Source organism: Carcharhinus amblyrhynchos, chromosome 8 (assembly GCF_965287045.1).
Source record: "Carcharhinus amblyrhynchos chromosome 8, sCarAmb.v2.hapA, whole genome shotgun sequence".
Classification (NCBI taxonomy): Eukaryota; Metazoa; Chordata; class Chondrichthyes; order Carcharhiniformes; family Carcharhinidae; genus Carcharhinus; species Carcharhinus amblyrhynchos.
Window position 1 is genome coordinate 59,805,998 of NC_137331.1, and position 20,894 is coordinate 59,826,891.

The 20,894-nt window shown below is 41.6% G+C and overlaps 1 protein-coding gene across 3 annotated transcripts in view; it reads right to left on the reverse strand.

Annotated features, from left to right (window-relative positions):
• The window catches only part of trim55a (tripartite motif containing 55a), a 65,528-nt gene that overhangs the window by 30,755 nt on the left and 13,879 nt on the right, over nucleotides 1–20,894 (reverse strand). For all 3 annotated transcript variants that reach the window (XM_080194146.1, XM_080194144.1, XM_080194145.1), the window contains exons 2-5: nucleotides 10,957–11,129; nucleotides 6,693–6,858; nucleotides 4,726–4,821; nucleotides 2,823–3,056 (exon numbers count right to left, since the gene is read on the reverse strand). In XM_080194146.1, the coding sequence (XP_080050272.1) occupies nucleotides 2,823–3,056; nucleotides 4,726–4,821; nucleotides 6,693–6,858; nucleotides 10,957–11,129 (669 nt within the window). The remainder of the gene's footprint in view (nucleotides 1–2,822; nucleotides 3,057–4,725; nucleotides 4,822–6,692; nucleotides 6,859–10,956; nucleotides 11,130–20,894) is intronic.

A 20,894-nucleotide genomic window follows, 5' to 3' on the forward strand; every position in this document is an offset into this window, starting at 1 on the left:
GAGTATGAGAAGAGGCAGACAGCTAGCATAAAATGGAATCTATAAGACTTCCATCGGCATATAAATAGTGAAAGGAAAATAAGTCAAGGGGTGGACTGATTAAAGAGCTATTAAATGAATACACTGGGGGCGATCTTACCAAAAGAAATTCAAAGTGTCAAATGAGCGTGAAAACGGGAGAGAATCGCATTATTTTTTGGGTGAGTTAAAAATGGAATCTTACTTCACCATGTCAAAAAAATGAAGCCAAATCTGTTTTCCACCAGCAGGAAGAGGGGGCAGGGACTAAACTCACCAAAAACTGGCATATAGCAGCAGACAGTGCCATTGTGCAAGCTCAGATCACTGTGCACTGGGAACACAGAGATCTGTCAGTGACTGCTTCCCCCAGCTATCGCCTGCCTTCGTGGCTGATTTCCTACCCCACACAAATACCCCCTTACTGCTGTGGGCCTCTGTGGCCAATCCCCTCCCCGGACTGATTGTCTCCCCCTCCCCCATCTGCATGAGTCATCTGTATCCTCACCCCCGCATGCCCCCTCCCACTATTGCAGGGCTCCGCGGCTGATAACCCCTCCCGCACCAATCCAACCCCTGCTATTAAAGGCTTCTTCAACTGATCCCTCTCTGGACCAATCACCCCCCACCCCACACAACCATCTGATCCCCCATCCCAACAAGCCCCCGCCACCTCACTGTCATGGCCAAGCCCCTCCCCCACACTGACTGACTGATCATGGGTTGCAGAGCGCGCAGCATATTGCCCCTGGATCAGTCCCGTCCTCTTAGGACCCACCCCTTTGGCACTGCCTGGTGCCCAGTGGGCAGTGCCAGGGTGCCAGTACAAGGCTGAGACTGCTCTCCACATCCTGGGAGGCCTCAATGGTCTCCAGTCCTGGTTCCCTTTGATGGGAACCATACATAGTCCTTGCCAATGAGAATCTTCATCAGCGAGGCCACAGAGGCAAGTGAGGCCAGATGATGGTGTCCCAGGCTCACTTGTAATATTTAAATTCTATTTTGAATTAAATTTAAATAATACAATTGCCTCACAACCTTTTTGGGGATGAGGCTGGCCTCGTTGGATATCTATTGCCGATAAGAACGTGAGGTCAGAAACTGATTTCTCGGCTCTCTCGCAATCTTACCGGCTCACCCTGCCCATCAACTGGTCTTCAAATTTCATGCCAAGGCTATTAATTGGTGTTAATGGTCAGATCATGGCCATCATATCTGTTTTTCCTAAGGAAGAAGCTTATGCATAAGTCATAATGAAAGACAAGCTAGTTGAGATATTGGATGGGCTAAAAATTGACAAATAAAGGCTGGTTGTACTTACCAGGTTGTTAAGTCACCAGGATCGGATCGAATGCACCAATGAAACAGAGGGAAATCAAGGTGAAAATGACTTAGGTAGTGGCCATAATCTTTCAGGTTCTGCATGACTGGAGATTTGCAAATGTTACACTAATGTTCAAAACAGGTTGTAAACCCAGCAACGATAAACCAATCAGCTTAAGTTCCGTGGTGGGAAAGCTTTAAGAGCCATTAATGTGGAACAGAACTGTAAACTAATTAAAGAAAGGGAGCACAGATTTCTTAAAGGCCAGTCATATTTAACTAACTTAATTGACTTTCCAATAAGGGAACAGAATGGATTGATGAGAGTATTGAGGCTGATGTGGTATATATGAACTTCCAACAGATGTTTGATAAAATGCCACATCATAGGCTTGGGATGAAATTTGAAGTCCATCAAATAAAAGGGCAGGAACAAAGGACAAAGAACAGTATAGCACAGGAACAGGCCCTTCAGCCCATCAAGTAAGTGCCAAAGTGGCAAGTGGCAACATGAATACAATGTTGACTGAAAAACAAGGAATACTGGCGTTGTTTGGACTGGAAGAGGGAATACAATGGGATTTCCCAGGGACCAGTATTTAGAACCACTGTTTTTGTTGATGTTTTAATGACCTAGACTTGTGTGTACAGGGCACAATTTCAAAATTTATAAATGACCTGTGAGGAGGATAGTGATAGACTTCAGGAGGACAGAGGCTGATAGATGAGAGGAGATTCGATAGAGACATTCAAAATCATGAGAAGTCTAGACAGGGGAGATAGGGAGAAACTGCTTCTGTTGAGGTGGAGGACAAAAGGCCATTTTGGATGGTTGACAAAAGAAGTGAAAACAACACGAGGAAGAACTTTTATGCACAGCACGTGGTAAGGATCCAGAATGAATTACCTGAGAATGTGATGGAGGCAGATCAAATTGCAGCTTTCAAAAAAATAGGATGAGCACCTGAAGGGAAAACACTTGCAGGATTGTCAGAACAGAACAGAAGTGTGGGACTAGCTGAATTACTCTTGCAGAGAGTCAGCATGGGCACATCAGGCTGAATGGTCTTGACTATGGTGTAACCGTTCTATGTTGGCGTGATTGTAACACCACAGAAATATTAAGGTCAACATTTATATTCAGCTTTATTTGAAATTCCATATGCACCAATGCACGTTTGGCTATACATGAACAATATATGCCCTTGCCGATCTTTCTTAGATCAGAACCTATCTTTTACATTTCTTAACATTATTGTGCCTTTCCAAGGTTGCCATCAGGACTAGTAGACAAACACTTAAAATGCCAAATTACTTTATGTAACAACCTCAAATCTGACAAAATATTATACCAGAATATTTTAACTAATAATAACTAGAGGCACAGTACTAAGCACTTTGTACAAAGACAACGTTTGGTGATCTCACATCTGAGGTATGCCTACATTCTGTTGCCTAAGTCAAATTGATGAAATCAGTACCTGTAAGAAGACTGCTATTTCAGGATCCTCCATGCATTGCAATCCAGACTCGATGGTCTTGGATACCCCCTCAAGATGTTCCCCATATTTTCTAATCAATGAGCGAATATGCTGTGTCTTTTCTTCCTGTTCGATGGTGATAAGTTGCAACATGTCCTTTTTCTTTTGCTCTAACATTGAGTAGAGACCATCAAACTTTTCACACATCAGTTCCTTTTGCCGGCGACTGTTATCCTGGAACATTGAGATACCAATCACTTTTCACAAGGTTCATTTCTCCAAATTCTAACTGGCTTCATCCACAAACAAAAATCTAAGATGTAAAAGGCTCACGGTTTTTGGCACTTTGGAATTATGTTGTGTTAACATTTTTTCATTGCAAACTAATTTGATTGCCCACTTAACAAATTTTACACAGAGGCTTAAGAAGAGCTTGCTTGCTAATATTTGCAAGGAATATCTTCATTTTCCAGCCCTCTCCACTGGTGGGAAATTCCAATCCTTTTGAAGTCAAACCCTTCCAAGGGCTCCCCAACAGCTGGATGGACAGGCATGCAAATTGCAGGATCGGAAGATCCTGCTAAGGGCCAACTGTGAGCCATTTCTCCTGCAGGAAAACTCATGGTGGGGAGGAGGCTGTACTAGAAAATTCTGGTCTAAATCTTCTATTTTCCTATTGTATCAATGTATTACATCTATCATTAAGAAAATATTCAGGAATAGAAAATTATTTTTTATAGCCCACACAGAATCTGGGGATTTGGTACATTGGGGAACCAGCACACACGTCATAAGAACATAAGAACATAAGAAATAGGAGTAGGAGTAGGCCATCTGGCCCCTCGAGCCTGCCCCGCCATTCAATAAGATCATGGCTGATCTGTTGTGGCTCAGTTCCACATTCCCGTCCTCTCCCCATAACCCTTAATCCCCTCTCTTATCAAAAACCCATCAACCCGCGTCTTAAAAACATTTAGCGAGGTAGCCTCCACCACTTCAACGGGCAGAGAATTCCAGAGATTCACCAGCCTTTGAGTGAAGAAGTTCCTCCTCAACTCCGTTCTAAACCGACCCCCCTTTATTTTGAGGCTATGCCCCCTAGTCCTACTGTCCTTTCTGAGCGGGAAGAGTCTCTCCACCTCTATCCTATCCATCCCATTCATCATCTTCTGCGTCTCAATGAGATCTCCCCTCATTCTTCTAAACTCTAATGAGTACAAGCCTAGTTTATTCAGCCTCTCTTCATAGCTCAACCCCCTCAACTCCGGCATCAGCCTAGTAAACCTCCTCTGCACTCCCTCCAAGGCCAAAATATCCTTGCGTAAGTACGGCGCCCAAAACTGCACACAGTACTCCAGCTGCGGCCTTACCAATGCCCTATATAGCCGCAGCAAGACCTCCCTACTTTTATATTCAATCCCCTTCGCTATGAAGGCCAGCATCCCATTCGCCTTCCTGACCACATGCTGCACCTGCAAGCTGGGTTTTTGCGACTCATGCACAAGGACCCCGAGGTCCCTCTGCACCGTCGCCTGCTGCAGTTTTTCTCCATGGGTGCAGGTTTGATTGGTCACACACTGAGCTTTTCACCTCATGTTTTAGGGAGATATTGAGCTGAGATAGAATTGTCCATCCCCTCAAGATGAGAAGAGGATTAAGGGACTGTTCATATTGACATAACTTCTGCATGTTCTAATGCTTCAGTGCAGCATTTCAGAGGGCTTGGTAATAGGTCTCTAATGAATAGCTGAACTCTGACCCCCAAGAGAACAGGGCAAAATACACGTTTCACTTCTCAGATTATTTGTTGAGAATGTGAATAATGTTTCTTTGAAATAACTCTAGTATATTAGCATTTTATTTGTTTGTATTTGTGATGCAACTTTACAAAAATCAGAAATACCTCAATATTTTTACATGTCTCTTCCATCTGAGCGATTACTGACTGAATCTGGTCATTGCTTGCTACTAGCATTGCGATTCCATCACTGAACTCGGACTAAACAAAAAAAAAACAGAAAATGCTTATTAGCTAAGCGAGAATTAGAAGGCCCATGGTATGGATTTCATCTTTCCCAACAATATTTTCATTCCAGTGTCGACTATATGGGATTTCTGGCTTCCTTTAACATTGATCTCATCAAGAAGGCTAAGTAACCAATCACATTGAAGAATTCTCACAGGCAGCAAACCAGAAAGGAAAAAGCACTGATTATTTTTCAGTTTGTAATCATTTTATAGAGAGTTACATCAAGATTGGGGCATACACATGGGATTATCATAGAATCATATCATAGAATCCCTACAGTGCAGAAGGATGCCATTTGGCCCATTGGGTCTGCACCAACAACAATCCCATCCAGACCCTATCCCTGTCACTCCACATATTTAACCTACTAATCATCCTGACACTAAGGGGCAATTTAGCATGGCCAATCCACCTAACCTGCACATTTTTGGACTGTGGGAGGAAATTGGATCAGTGGGAAGAAACTCATGCAGATAAGAGGATAGCGTGCAAGCTCTACACAAATAGTGACCTGAGGCTAGAACTGAACATGGGTCCCTGGTATTGTGAGGCAGCAATGCTAACCACTGTGCCACCCATTAGAGTAGGTTTAGTATAAAAGATAAAGTATCATAGAAAAACTTTTAAAATAAATAAAATATCTTAACATTTTAATAATCTGTGAATTTTTAAAATCATAATGGAGAAATTTTACATTACACAAATATAAAATTAGGGTTTCAGGGCCAGAGAGGTTTTTCAGCAGTAATTGTAACCTTTTCAAGGATTTTTAAAGCAAGACTAATGGCACAAAAAGTGGAAGTTCAAGTCAAATCAAGTGATTTCTAAAACATAACTTTATTAGTGCACCCTATAAAGATGTAGAAATCATTGAAACCAACTCCTGAATGTGTGTTTAACCACACAAATGGACACCAGAAGTGGCTGTCACTTTCATAGTTGTATCAATATTGAGATAGGTAGCTTTTCCAACATTACAACTGTAAAAATCTTCTTGGTGCATCAGGGAATGCAGCAGTAATTAATTGATTCTTTTAAAAAATGCAATAATTGCATTATAATCAATGTAAGGAGTTGTGAGCCATGTATGCTCATGTCTGTTTCAGATTATACAATTCTTCAGGGGACCATTTATGTTAATATATTACCAATATCTTGAAACTTTGCATCTACAGTAGGTCTAATTACAAGCTATTAATTACTTGTAGATTAAAGTTTTCCTTCTTGTGACTGAACTTAAGTTGATTTAACTCTGAGCAATGACTCTGTGATGACCAGTGCAAAAACAAAATCAGGAACCTCTTGTGAGACTGTTGTTAGTTACTTTGAGCAAATAATCACTAAACTTAGGCATTAGCAAAATAATTTCAAAGTTGACTCATAACCCATAACCAAGGCTTTGGATATTTGTTGTCTCCAGTATTTGGTAATACAATATAATGGATCTGTAACTCATCAACAAATTGGCAGTACTGTGGAAATGGACAATCACAATCCCACAATTATGTTCAGGCCTGAAACATCTTTGTGAAGAGAGGGACTAGGCAATATCTGATACTTCACTTAGAAACTGTAGCTCCAAACAGAACCTGTTCAAACATTTGTGTTCATGTTGCTTATTCCTTTAAAAATAACCAGCAACCAACAAGTGAAAGCATGGCATCATCATTTTCTTAAGAAGGACAAGCATTAAGGTGAAAATTGGATAAAGACAAGTGACAAAAATTGTACTGAAATAATCCTAGGAACTGGTTATTTTTCTATTCCTCTATTCAAAATCACTAAGAAGAATAAAGCTTTCTAAAAAGGAAAACTCGTGGAGAAGAGAAAATAAGGCCTACCTTTTGTCTTTTATAAACGTTATTGAGTGGAGCCACCTCACAGTCTTTATGAGCACCAAACACTTTACACATGGAGCATGTTGGGACTTCACATGTCAGACAATAAATGTTGATTCGTTCATCATCGTGTTCTTCGCACATGGGTTGTTCAGTCTTCTTCTCAGGTCTTCAAGCAAAACTGAATGAATTTGTGCTCCTTGACTTGTCACAATAAATAGAACCCACAATGCTGACTGGTCATTTTATTGAACTATTTTTTCCCAGTTACTAGGGGGATGTCCCAACATGACACAACCTGTCATGAAGTCTCATTTCCTCCTGGGAACCGTTTGGACTCTCCATGACACATTTCCTGATGGAGCTAGGGGAATTGCTCCACTTTTCCAATGTGCAGAAGGATAGGGAAAACTTGTTCAGATAATGTTGTAAAAAAATGATGGATAAATTACTTCAAATCATTTCTGTGTTACTCTTTCTGACTAGATTAAAAGTAGTACAGGGCTAGTCCAGGATGAAAAAAATAGATTACATTCCACATCTGGGAACACTACATATGAGTCCAGGATGGAATATATAGATTATATTCCACATCTGAGAACACTACATAACACATGGAGAATGGATGGGGCAGAAATTTAAAAATTCAACAGGAAACTTTTATCAATGGATGATTTTCCAAATCCACACTTACTGCTAGGAATCTCTGGTTATATATTAAAATCAATGAATTGAATGATGACACACGGTCCAACTGTGACTTGACAATGTAAATTTAGTGGAGGCTTCATTCAGAAAATCGACTTAATATGGTGTGTCGCCCCTTTAACAAACAAGGTGAATCCATTGTTAAGTGTATACAAAATATTAAGTATGTTTAAAGTACAAATTTTACATATTAATTCTTATTCCATATAAAATGTATGACAAGGGTATGTTTCTACTGTAAAAACAAAGTAATGCTGGACATGTGAAATAAAACAGAAATTGCTGGAAGTACTCAGCAGGTCAAGTAGAATGAAGCAGGTTATAAACTTAGCTGATTACCTTAAATTGGTTATCAGTGGAGCTTCTAGCATACCCAGTGTTTGTAAAACCAAAAACACAACACTTCATATTAGATGTGATTCCACGATTGGGCAGCACTTACTGAACAATTTTGAATTATTCAAGCCTCCTCTCACCTTACGTCATCTACTGTTATCAACATAGCTTTAAGTTTATTTCTCTCAAAAAAAATTTAATCTGCTTTATATTTGAAGACACTAATCTTCAAACATAAACTTTCAATTTGCCAAAACATTGACCTAACCTTTCTTATTGTAATTGTGGTACCTTTGCAGCATTTTCTGTTTTGTTTGCAAATTTCTAGTATTTGGAGACTTTGTTTCTTATTCTTCAGAAAAAATCCAATTCTGTTTGCCCCAGTTTTGTCACAAGTAGAGAAAAAGGCTTTGACGCCCCACTGTGAAACATTCTGGAAATCTGATGATGAGATGGGAGTGATAGAAAGAAACAAACGTCATGGGGGAGCTCACGTGTGCACTCAGGACTGCTCACTCACTTCAGCAAGGTATGTTCTTAGAGGCAGTGGCTGCCCTCAGACCTCACTGATGTTGCATCAACCCTAAGTTGCCGCCATGAATTTGAGACTGTTACACATATTGAGGCTTGAAGGTATGTTATAACAAGCTTAAGAGCTCACTGTTTGCACTGAGATAATATTCTGCAGGCACTATTTGTAAGAGCGTCCAACTGCAGTTGTACATTTATATGACAAGTGCAGCAGGGAAATCTGAATACTAGGGCAGCTTGGGAACTCAAAGCTGGCTGTCACTAAGTGAGAAGGCATCATTATCCTGAGAATCCAACAGACTGCTTTTGACCAATTTGCCACTTAGAAAACAGTGATTCTGAAATAATTGTGAACTGGTTCAGAAAAGGAAATGCAAGCGAGCTTAAGCAACATGACAGATGCCCAAATTAGCACCTTGTCTGGTTTACTTTAGCACGTCATACACATTGTGCTGACGAGGGATGCTAACAGCAACATATAAAAATAGATCCTCAATAAAACTGGTAGCAAACTGGTTATTTTTAGTAAATTTATCACACATTTGAAATGTCAGTAACATAAGCTGAGCTCATGCCAACCTGCGGCACACGTTTCTGAAGTAAGCTGGTCTGTAATAAACTGCCCCTGTTTGGGGCTGTGGTAACCACTACAACAGGGGATTTGCTCAGGTTGGACTGGGCTGGGCTGATTGGTGTCGGTGGGAAGGGAAACATGTGGCTGATTTTACAGCTCCTCAAGCCATTCAGCTCAAGAATTTCAAATGAGTGGATCGCCTACATGAATGTACCCTTTGCAGGATAATATTCAAATCAATTAAAAAGACTTTTATTAACCCAGTACCATCATGGAGATTGTCGTATTCAGTGGTCCTATCTGTGTTCGATTATGTTGGCCTGTTAATTGATATACTTGATTCTTTAACTCTCTACCTCCACCTAGGGGCTAAAACAAGACTGAGTATGTTCCAGAAAGGAGACCGTGGGCGGAGTTTTCCTGTTCCACCTGCCCCGGGAATTGTAGCAGGCAGGCCATGCAAGGGTCTGTTGACCTCAGGCAGGAATTGCCAGCCTTGGGGTGAGTGCAACCAGAAAATCCCACCCGATGTGTTTTTGTTGCACAGAATGATTTAGTTCAACAGAAGGTCTATAGTTAAAAATTAATGGTCAATGGTTTCAAATGTGTTTGATATCAGCCTGGTACCAGGTCCATGTAAATTTGCTTGACTGTTTAAAGCTGTGGATGGACGTTGAACATTAAATATTGATACCAGACTGGGAATGTTCTGGAAAGGATCTAGGATCCAGCAAAGACTGCAGTCGGAATTCTCCCATAAAACTTCTAAGTGTTGAATTTGTGTGAAAACTGGAGTAATTCATGCTGTTTGTTTCTCAGTGGGAGTTCAGAGAAGAATGTCCCATGTTCTGTGCACTGCTGAGGCCACCAGCATGAATATCATTAAATTTCAGGGGCTGGGGCCTATTCCTGGCTGGAGAGGCTGAAATCAGTGCGCTGAGTGGGCCACTGCGCATGCGCCTATTTGTCAGTGCCGAGATCAGTGCATGCACAGTGATCCCTAAAGGCCCGCCCGATTGCTGACCAGCCCCACAACCTCTGTGACACCAGCTCTCCTCACTCTTGCCCCCAGGCCTGATCGCTAGCCACCCAACCATTCCCGGGCCAGCCCCTCTCCTCCCCTTCCCTCCCGACCCCGATATCCAACACCCCATTTGATTCCCTACTCCACAGTTCTGATCAAACCCTCACACCTGACCTCCCCTTCCCCCACAGTGCTGACCTCCCCAGCAGACCGACCACACCCCTGGCTGACCCAGCCCATCCCGATCGCTGGCCTCCCTCCCTCCCTCCCCCACTGATCCTGATTGCAAAGTGGCAGTGGGGCCCCACACACCCACCGATCGCCTCCTTAGGTCCTGCCCCCATTAGTCCCAGCCCCCACAGGCCCTGCTCCTCAGCACTGCCCAATCCCCACTGGAGTAAAATACTCTGGCAGGCTCAGACAGACTAGCGAGCCCAGGGGCTTTAGTCCTGGCCCCACTAATTACATTAAAATTAAAATACATATCCTGTCAATTTCTGGCACGGAATAGACGCTGCTGGAAATATGGCACCGGAAGACACTATCGCGGCAGGAACACCTGTGCAAATCCTGTGCATTGCCTACCATGGGATTCTCCCACCCCGCAGCAGTCTCTTCCTGTTTTCCCACCCGTTCAACACTTAGAATTTTTCTTCACTGCCATTGTACTTACTTTAAAAATCACATTGTTATGAAGAAATATGATGATTGCTAATATTTTTGGGGCTATTTTTGTCATTTAAAAATATTTTTGCTCATAACTTTTAATAACTTTATTAATGTAAAGAGGGGAATATAACCTAGAAATAGTAGCTGTCCAACCTTGTGAAGGGACAGAACCACCATCAACATATTTTGTCATTAACAAAAGAATTCTTGCTATCTTTCTCATTCAGATGTGCACATTAATTGAGTTCCCTTAGCAGTCAACAGCAACAGTAGTGTGTTTCAGAGAGTTTAGTTGATACATAACTTCCAAATAGAAATGAAAAATCTATTTTTAAAAATACATTACTTTTTTTTATCTAACTTCAAGTATCAGGTTTTGGTGATGATTTATGGGAGGAGTTGGCGTTATTACTGTAACTTTTTACCTGATTGACTCCTGCTTGTATAAGTCAATGATGTTTTCAACGAGTAGGTTTCTTTGTAGTCCGTAGATGCCATGTCTGTCTAGAATCACCTCATGTCGACAGGAAGGACAATGGAAACGACCCCCTGATCCCACCGTGGAACAGCCACGGGTTGGCCAGTATGGGTTAGATGCCTAATTAAAATAGAAAAAAAAATTTCAATAAAATTTCTACTTATACTTTAATGTAGGTTTTTGTATTTGCTGCAATTTGACACTTTATTGGTGGTATAGTCCTCAGGTATTTTAGAAAAACAGACTAACAATTCTTTCCAGCACTTTTTTAAAATTTCAATTTATTAATCATTGTGTAGATGTTAACAGAATAGTTTTTTCATTCATACAGTAAAATATGATTTGAGATGCACTGGCATTGTAAGAACCTACAGTTAAATTCCTTGTTCAAGCAAGTTTAAAAGATTTGTAAATAATTTGACGGAAGTAACAATGAAGGTATTTCGAGGATTAATTACTCTTATATTTTACACAGATTTAGATTGGAGTAGACAATACCTGACTGACGAACAATACTGGCTGGAATTTTACCACCTTGCCCATCCCAGAATCGGGGCAGGCAAGGCTTACAGAACAGAAATCTCCATTGATCTCAGGCGGGATTTTATGATCTCACCCGAATGAGGTCACAAAACCCCGCTTACTGTTCCGCTAATAATATTGGCTGGAAATTGCCTCAATTAATGTTCATTCAATCTAACTTTACTGCAATGTCATAGAATTGTAAAATCTCTACAGTGCAGAGGAGGCCATTTGGTCCATTGAGCTAATCCATCCAACCTACTCATCTTTGGACATTAAGAGGCAATTTAGATGGCCAATCCACCTAACCTGCACATCTTTGGCATGTGGGAAGAAACCAGAGCACCAGGAGGAAAGCCCACACAGACACGGGGAGCACATGCAAACTTCACACAGTCACCCAAAGGCCGGAATTGAACTCAGGTCCCTCGATCTGTGAGGCAACTGTGCTATAAGCACTGTACCACCGTGCCGCCCAAGATGAGGGTAGTGAGTGAAATGGGTTGAGTGTGCCACTATAAGTTATGACGCAACCAATAAAATAACAACAACTTAATTTAATGTTATGATAGGACAGCATTGCTTCTGCATTATGGAAGAATAGGAAAAAAAATTGAGTTTGTTAGTGCCCATTATTTTGGACATTGAAGCTACCCTGAGGGTTCAGTTACATTAATGAGGTAACTCACGACACACAATGAATATATACTGCAAGTATGCAGTAATTTTTTTTTCTTTATTCTTTAATTGGATATAAGCACCACTGACAAGGCCAACATTTCTTCCCCATCCCTAATTGTTCTTGAACTGAGCATCTTGCCACACCATTTCAGAAGATATTTAAGAGCCAACCATATTGCTGTGGGTCTGGAGTCAGGATGGCAGATCTCCTTCCCAAAAGTGAACCAGATGCATTTCTACAACAGTTGGCAATGGTTACATGACTAGCTTTTTAATTCTCGATTATCAATTTAATATAAATTACATCAGCTGCCCTGGTGAGATTTGAACCCATGTCCCCAGAGCTGTAGCTTGGGCCTCTGTCACTGGTACACTTACATTACCATCTCCCCTACCCAGTCATGACAATAATCAGTTTGCAATGCTGATTTGACATCAGTGGAACTCAACGCTATAGCTAACATGATCTCTTAGCCTTGTGCAGCTGAACATACAGATAGTGACAGGAAGGTCCCCTCATCAGCGCTGCTTAAAGGAAATATGCAACGACATACAGGTTAGTTGTTGGTTGACTTCTTCTGGCTGTTGCTATGATATTACAAGAGCTTGGTACTTTCTATAGTTTTTTCAAGTTGCATAAAATTACAGGGAGTGGTGTGACAGGTATTGAACGTCTTTTTGCTGACTTCATGCTTTCTACACAAACTTGTTCTCTAAGATGTGGGTACACTTATGGGCATTTCCTTGGAATATAGCATGACTTGGAGACCAAACAGAGATCACTCAGAGTTGGAAAAGCTGCTCAAGGACAGAAGAAGAGGAGGGGAGTGGACTCTGAGCAGGAGGCCATATTTGCCCAGAGTGTTCAGAGAGCAATTCACCTAGTTTGAGTCTGAGCTTGCATTACAGCAGCCGGAGATCCCACTGCAGCATCTATACACTGGGTACTTTCCACTTGTCCTGTGTTGGAAGCAGCAATATTTGTTATCAGAGGTTGTATCATGTGTGTGAAATGTCTACAAGGGGAGACAGTGGAATAGTGGTATTGTCACTGGACTAGTAATCCAGAGATGCTGATGGTGAAACTTGAATTCACTAAAAAAATCTGGAATTAAGAAAGTTTAATTATGACCATGAACAATTGTGGCAAAAACTCATTTGGTTCACTAATGTCCTTCAGGGATGGAAATCGGTCATCCTTAGCTACATGTGACTCCAGGTCCAGAGCAATGTCTGAGAGAAACAGGTGGAGCAAGCATGTGGCTTCCCTATGGTGCTATAGATTACATGGACATCACTTTGCAGCAACATATGTCAACTCTGCTCTTTACCAGAACTGAAAGGAATTTCACTCTCTCCACATCCAGCTGGTGAATGGTTCTAGGTAGTAAATCCTGCGGGTCACTGCTGGTATCAAGCCAACCAAGTTGCGTTGGTTTCTTTCTGCAGTAGCATCTGAGTGACCTCTGCAACCCAAAGGCTGATTATTGGGCAAGAAGGCCTAACAGTACGGCCTTTGACTCTGGTGCGTAACATACGCACACGTGCGTAGCATGAATATAATGAAGGCCATGTCGGCATACGAATAGAGCAGATTATTAACATGTTGAAATAATTCTTTCAGCCTGGAACATTCTGCTGAAGTACAAACAAAATTCTTTGCGTGTCAGACAACCATGCTATGATGAAAGGACAGCAGCCCTTTCAGCCTGTCAGCCCCTTTTGAAATTGTCATGAAGGCAGCAATCTAAGCAAGTGTGTCAATAGTCTGGGATTCCACTGCAGCATCCAGCTGCTGAGGGTTTCCACTTGTACTCCATTGGAAGCTGCATCACGGGATCCACAACTGTGTGAATGAATGGCCAATACTTCCATGCTAGAACAGATGGATCCAGCCTTTGCAAAAAGTTAGCATCCCAGCTTTTTCATGCAACTTGACATTGACTGTTGACTTTCTAACTGGCCTGCCAATGTTCCAAGCACTTTATTGCAAACATCCATCAACGTTTTTATGTAACCCTGCGTGCATTGACAATCTTTGTATAATGCTGGCAAGTCATCAGTGGTACATTCTCAATGGCTTTGAATTTAAGCTGTACGTTGTTTCTATATATCTATGGAATATTATTGTTGAATCCAATTCCAATCTATGGTTGCTGTTTCTGAATTTCACATGAAGTTTCACTACATGCAAGTCTATGTTATTTCTATTTGATAATGCGGGGTGCATGTTAATATTTGAAGATGAACAATAATTTAACAGATGTATTTGTTGTAAATGAAATGTATTCATCCACTTGGTGAATGTGCAGCATAAACAATGCAACTCATTAGTTTATTCTTCGCAACTCATTAGCTTATTCTTCACAGGATGTAATTTTGAAATGCTAACATCATAGGATGCGTTTTGCAGTGAATTCAGTCAAGTATTTGATGGTGTAGGCAAATTGAATGGTATCAAGTCAAAGCACATACTGGCCGCTCTGTTGTTTCTATTGCTCAGTGTCACTGCACAATGTTCTACAGAGGTATTCTACAATGGAGAGTTGAGGCAAGCTAAAAATGCTGAATGATAGCAGTATGTGGAGTCAGGGGACAAGTGGCGGAATGGATTGCTTGCTTGGTTCAAGACAGAAAGCAGAGAGTGGGAATAGAAAGTAGAATGGAAAAAGATGGGAAGTGCAGTTCCATAGGATCAGTGCTGGGAAGACTGTTGCTCACAATTTACATTAACAATTTGGAGTGGATGACTTGGAGAGAGCTGCAATAAATTACGATTTTCAGAATGGGCAAATATTTGGCAGATAAAGTTCAACGCAGCATGCAGGAGCATTTAATTTATTGTCTGAAACTCCAGTCCCCACTCTGTCACCTCCCCATTTATATAACACATTCATGTTAACGTGTAGGCCAAAGTCTTCTGATATGGTTATTTACGGTTTCCATTTCATTGCCTTCTTGTTTACAATTGCAGAGCTTTTGTGAGATCTAACAGCTAACAGTAGCATCTTTAAATGGGAATACAAAGATTATCACACCCAAACCTCAGATCAAGTAATTTCATATCTTATCATAACATAATCTGTAGTGATTAAAGCCAAACATTGCAGTTATTGAGGAATTCACAAACCCTTTGCTGTCAAGATAAACCACCCAACTGAGCAGTCTGGTCTGTCTATTTAATAGGTTTCGTGGAGCCTCAGAATTTGTTTCTGGCTATTTTAGTGTCATCCATCAGTGATGTCACAAGTTGAGAAGCATAGTGTATTAGGTATCACTTCCAAACACAATGATATGATCATCAATAAGATCAGAAAGCCATGTTGCAAATGAAGAAGGTTTTCTTATTTGCTCATGGGTTCTGTCTTATTGGCCATCCTTAGGGTCTTTGAGAAGGAGGTGTTGAATCATCTTCTTAAATCACTGCAGTCCATATGGTGATGTGATTTGATTTATTGTTGTCACATGTATTAACATACAGTGAAAAATATTGTTTCTTGCGCACTATGCAGACAAAGCATACCATTCATAGAGAAGGAAGTGAGAGAGTGCAGAATATAGTGTTACAGTCATAGCTAGGGTGTAGAGAAAGATCAACTGAATGCAAGATAGGTCCATTCAAAAGTCTGACGGCAGCAAGGAAGAAGCTGTTCTTGACTTGGTTTCTATGTGACCTCAGACTTTTGTATTTTTTTCCCAATGAGAGAAGGTGGAAGAGAGAATGTCCGAGGTGCGTGGGGTCCTTAATTATGCTGGCTGCTTTGCTGAGGCAGCGGGAAGTGTAGATAGAGCCAATGGATAGGAGGCTGGTTTGCGCGATGGATTAGGCTACATTCACGATCTTTTGTATTTTCTTGTGGTCTTGGAGGAACATCCGCAATACTGTTAGGGATGGAGTTCCAGGATTCTGAACCAGTGACAGTGACAGAACAGGGATTTGGTTCCAAGTCAGGATGGTGCATATTTGGAGGGGAACATATAGATGGTGTTTCTATGCTCCAACTGCCCTTCTTCTAGGTGGCAGAGGTTGCATGTTTGGAAGATGCATACAAAGGAACTTTTATGAGTTGCTGCAGATGGTACACACTGCAGTCATAGTGCACTAATAGTGAAGAGAGTGAAGGTTTAAGGTGGTGGAAGGGTTGTCAAAGGACCTTTTTTGTCCTGGATGGTTTCTGGCTAGTTGGAAGTGAAGATTGTCCCATTTCACTGCTGACTTGCGCCTTGTAGACGATAGGTAGGCTTTGGGGAGTCAGATGGTGCAATGCTTGATAACTGATCAACCAGGTCCTGTTTATGAACTTTTTTTGGAGACTCTAGTTGTTATGTTTTGGAAAGTCTGCTTTATTAGGAATTAATATGCATTCAAACTCGGGAAGGGGAGATGTAGTGTATACATTTGGACACTAGATGGGGAACTGAGAGTTTTGAGCAGAACAAACTGCTGATGTTAAGAATCAAGACCTTTTCATATTGGCAGATTCTCTGTCTTTATAAAGGCAACCATGTGACGCATTGGGCAGAATTTTCCAACCATGCCCTTGCCTGCTGCGGTGTGTTTTCCAGAGGTGCTTGCCAGTGGGTTTTTCTGCTGCTGCTGATATTTATGGTGTTTTACCTGGCTCACCCATCCCACAACTAGGGAACCCACTGTGTGTGTGTGTGTGTGTGTGTGTGTGTGTTGGGGGGGGGGGCGGCGCAGGTTCTCCTTCAACAGGAACAGAAGATGCCTAAAGTGGGAAGAACCGGATAATCCCGCCCTTGCTGGACTACTCCTGTCTTAATTACTATGCCTCTCCATTCGCTCCTCCAGCCAGGGAATAAATATTACTGTGTTCATGCATAATGCTACTCAGATAGGCCTGACTGCCCAATGGGGTGCATTTTGGAATTCTTTAAATAGTTTGCAAGTATTGTGTAATCTATAACACATTCTGACTCAACAAGTGTAAAAACTTTGCACAATTGAAAGAAATGTATTTTGGAATGAACAAATAAAACATACCAGCTGTCATTTTAATCTATAACACATCCTGGCAAAGTGTGACAGCTCTGCACAATTCAAAAAAATGTTTTCTTGATTAAACAGATTAACCATGCCATCTGTCACATTTACTACTGAAGTTACTGTACTGGCCTTGGATTTCCTTGAGTGTCCCGCTGCCACACAGCTGTAGCTTTGCTTTATATATACAGCACAGCGGCAATAGTCCACCACTGCTCCAAGTCATTGTGTTAAAAAAAAGTAACTGACGAAATATGATTTCATGTAATTTTTTTTCCTGAATGTTGACGTACACTGTGATTTGAAAAACAAGATGTAATGAAACTAATATAACCTCCAAGATAGGCAGCGGAAAGACAAGTTAAAATAACTTCAAAGGTTCGGAAGTTCCTTGGATTTTTTTGGCATTGTTGAAAATGTAGTGTGACTCTTGGTTACTTCTCAATCCATTTCTGGCAAAGTTAAAGGCCTAAGGAAATTCAAGGCAGTGTGTGTCCAGTGGTTTTATACCACTACAGCAGGACACTGCACACTGGGGAATGCATCAGCTGAAAGGCACTGTCAAACCTCTCAACTATTGCATTCAACACTAATGAACTGGTGGTTTATTACTTTTGCTGCTTGAGGAAGGTCACTGTCAGGAAATGTTACAGTATTTCCAAACATAAACAACCAGTTGTCCCCAAAATAACAGTGACTACATTTCATAAGTAATTCACTGATTGTAAAGCATGAGAAGATGTAAACTGTTACATATCATTGTGATATTATCTTGCTGTCTTTCAGCATACGTTAAATAAAATGTAAAATAAAATCTATCATTAATCTTAATCATCAGAGGCAATTCCAATAAAGCATCGATGTCCTTGAAAATCTCAGCTCTTAATTGGATGATTCACTTTGTTACAATCAGGTGAGGAGGGCTAGACTGATTTCCGACTTTTTGACCACAACAGGGTTTTTTTTCAATGGATTTTCTTGCCAATTCAGTGATCATTTAACTGTTTTTATTTATTCTTTCACAGGATGTGCATAATGCCAATTAGATCAGCATTCCTTGCCCATACATAATTGACTTTGAGAAGGTGGTAGCGAGCACCCTTCTCTATTACTGGGACTAGCTTTTAATTCCAGGTTTTCTAATTAAATTAATTTAAATTCCAGCAGTTGCCAAACTATGATTTGAACCTGTTTCTCCAGAACAATAGCCAAGATCTCTGGGAGACTAGTGCAGTAACAGTGCCGCCACACGCACACATGCATGCACAGCAGCTGCTGAGTTGAATCTTAAAACACTGCTTATGACATATTGATGGTGAAACGTCAGGCAAGACTCAAACCTTCAGGATGGATGGCATGAGAGAAAACCCCATTCAAGATCTTATTCCTGGAGAAAAGGTGTTTCTCAAACTCAATGGAAGGCTTTTAGTTGGCTCTTTGCATGATCCCTTCTCACCAACAAACCAGTTACCCATGGTGCCAGGGTGGAAGAAAGAAAATCCTGGGCCAGTTGCCTACAGATATCCAAAATAAACATTGACAGGCAGGTTCTCTGCATATGGAAAAGTCAGAAATTACATCATCAAATCTTTCAAACAGAGCAAGTTGACACAAGCCATTGCCCTTGCTTTGATAACCTCTTGGCATTAGGACCAGCCCCCCGCTGTTTGCCTGTGGAGAGAAGGAACTGTGCACCACAACACAATCGGCTGGACTAAAACCTGGTGTTGTCAGACTTTTTACTGTGTTTACCCCAGTCCAACGTCGGCATATCCACATCATGACCACAACACAGGCTCAGTGGAGGCTTATCCATACTCAGTACAGTGGGATCAGAAGAAACTGGTTGGCTTAGGAACTTCACATTCACTAACTAAAATAAGTGCATTAACTATAAGAACTATATGTTATATACAGTAAAGTGTGCAAAATAGGAGCTGTCCCTGTTCTTGCTTATGCACCCAGCTCTGTCCAACACTAGACCAGGGGTCCCTAGTGGGTCATGTATTGTCTTACTTTGTGGCCTTTAATATATTCAGGCATATGTTAACCCTCTATCTGTTGGATTCTTATACTACAACTTCCAACAAGTCTTTATCCAATGTATTGCAAGTTAGTCTAGCTTACTCCAGGCATTGACATCATTATTACTACCACATCTGTCCCCTTCAACTCTCCAAGTTCATACATTCAGGCAGTTGGGAAGCCTCATAACTCTTCTATGATCAGAATTTAACACTTCCTCACTGGTGAGTTTTCAGACAGCGAATACGAAATTGAAGGGAGAGGACTCTCTCCGGATTCCCATTTGACCTGACGATGCACTGATTTTACTCTGGAGGGGCAAGACCTCAAGATGGGAAACCTGTCCTTGCCTCAACTGATGCTCTGAAATGAACAGTTGATGGCCATTTAAGGGCCATTTCCCACCCAGCCGCAATTCTTAGGCTTGTGGGAGAATTGACTTTGCATGGAGTAGACCAAAAGCCATTGGAGTTAAATCACAGTTGGGAAATAGGGGGCTGCCTCCATCAGAAGCCCCCTTCTGAAGTTGCACCCTTAAAGCCTAGTGACTTTGGGACCTTCGTCCCCAGTCTGGCCTCTCCCCAAGACCCCAATCAATCCCTTCTGTTCCCCAGGCCTCCCCTACTCTCCTCGTCCTAGAACCCATTCAACTTTCAACCCATTCAGTATCTGCACATAGTCTTAGGTGTCCTCCTGCATTTCCTCTTCTATCCACTGCAGCACTGTCACTGTGCAGACTGAGAACTGACAGCTAATCTGATTGGTCAGCAGCTCTCTAAGGCTGACTTCCTCCAAAATGAGGGACAGAAATTTCACCTACAATTTTCAAACCTCATTCGAGCATGAAATATCCATGTTTGGGCTGACAAGCGGCAAGTGACATTCGCGCCACATAAGTGCCAGGCAATGGCCATCTCCAACAAGAGAATATCAACCATCTCCCCTTGACATTCAATGGCATTATCATCACTGATTCCTTCCACAAATATTCACTCTCTCCACCACTGAGGCACAGTGACAGCCATGTGTACCATCTACAGGATGCACTGCAGGAACTCACCAAAGCTCCTTAGATAACACTTTCCAAACCCTTGGCTACCACCATCCAGAAGGACGAGGGCAGGAGACACATGGGGACACCACCACTATCATTCTGTCGCTAGGTCAAAATCCTGAAATTTCCTTCCTGTTCGTGTACCTGCACTTCAGGGACTGCAGTAGTTCAAGAGGGCAGCTCACCACCACCTTCTCCAGGGCAATAGCGATGGGCAACAAAAATGCTGGTCTAGCCATCGATGCCCACATCCTATAAATGAATTTTATAAAAATGGCTGCAGGGCACTCAGATAATGGGAGGGGATATGTTCCCTTCAGATAGTGGAAAGCGAATACCTTCATTCAAAAAAATTCAGGCCCATATCTTATTCACACTACTGTCAGAAGATTGGTGGGCTCCGCCATTGTTGATGTGGAGGTTGTTCTGGAACATCGGCAACCTTTGATCTTCTTTTTCCATTCCTTGGTATTGAACCTCTTTGTTTCAAATTGGCCATTGTGGTGATAATTGGTTGTTGTTTGGTCCCATTTCTTGTTAGGTGGATGAACTTTGTGTATGCCTCCAGATTGATTTTTCTCGTGTGGCTCACCACAAT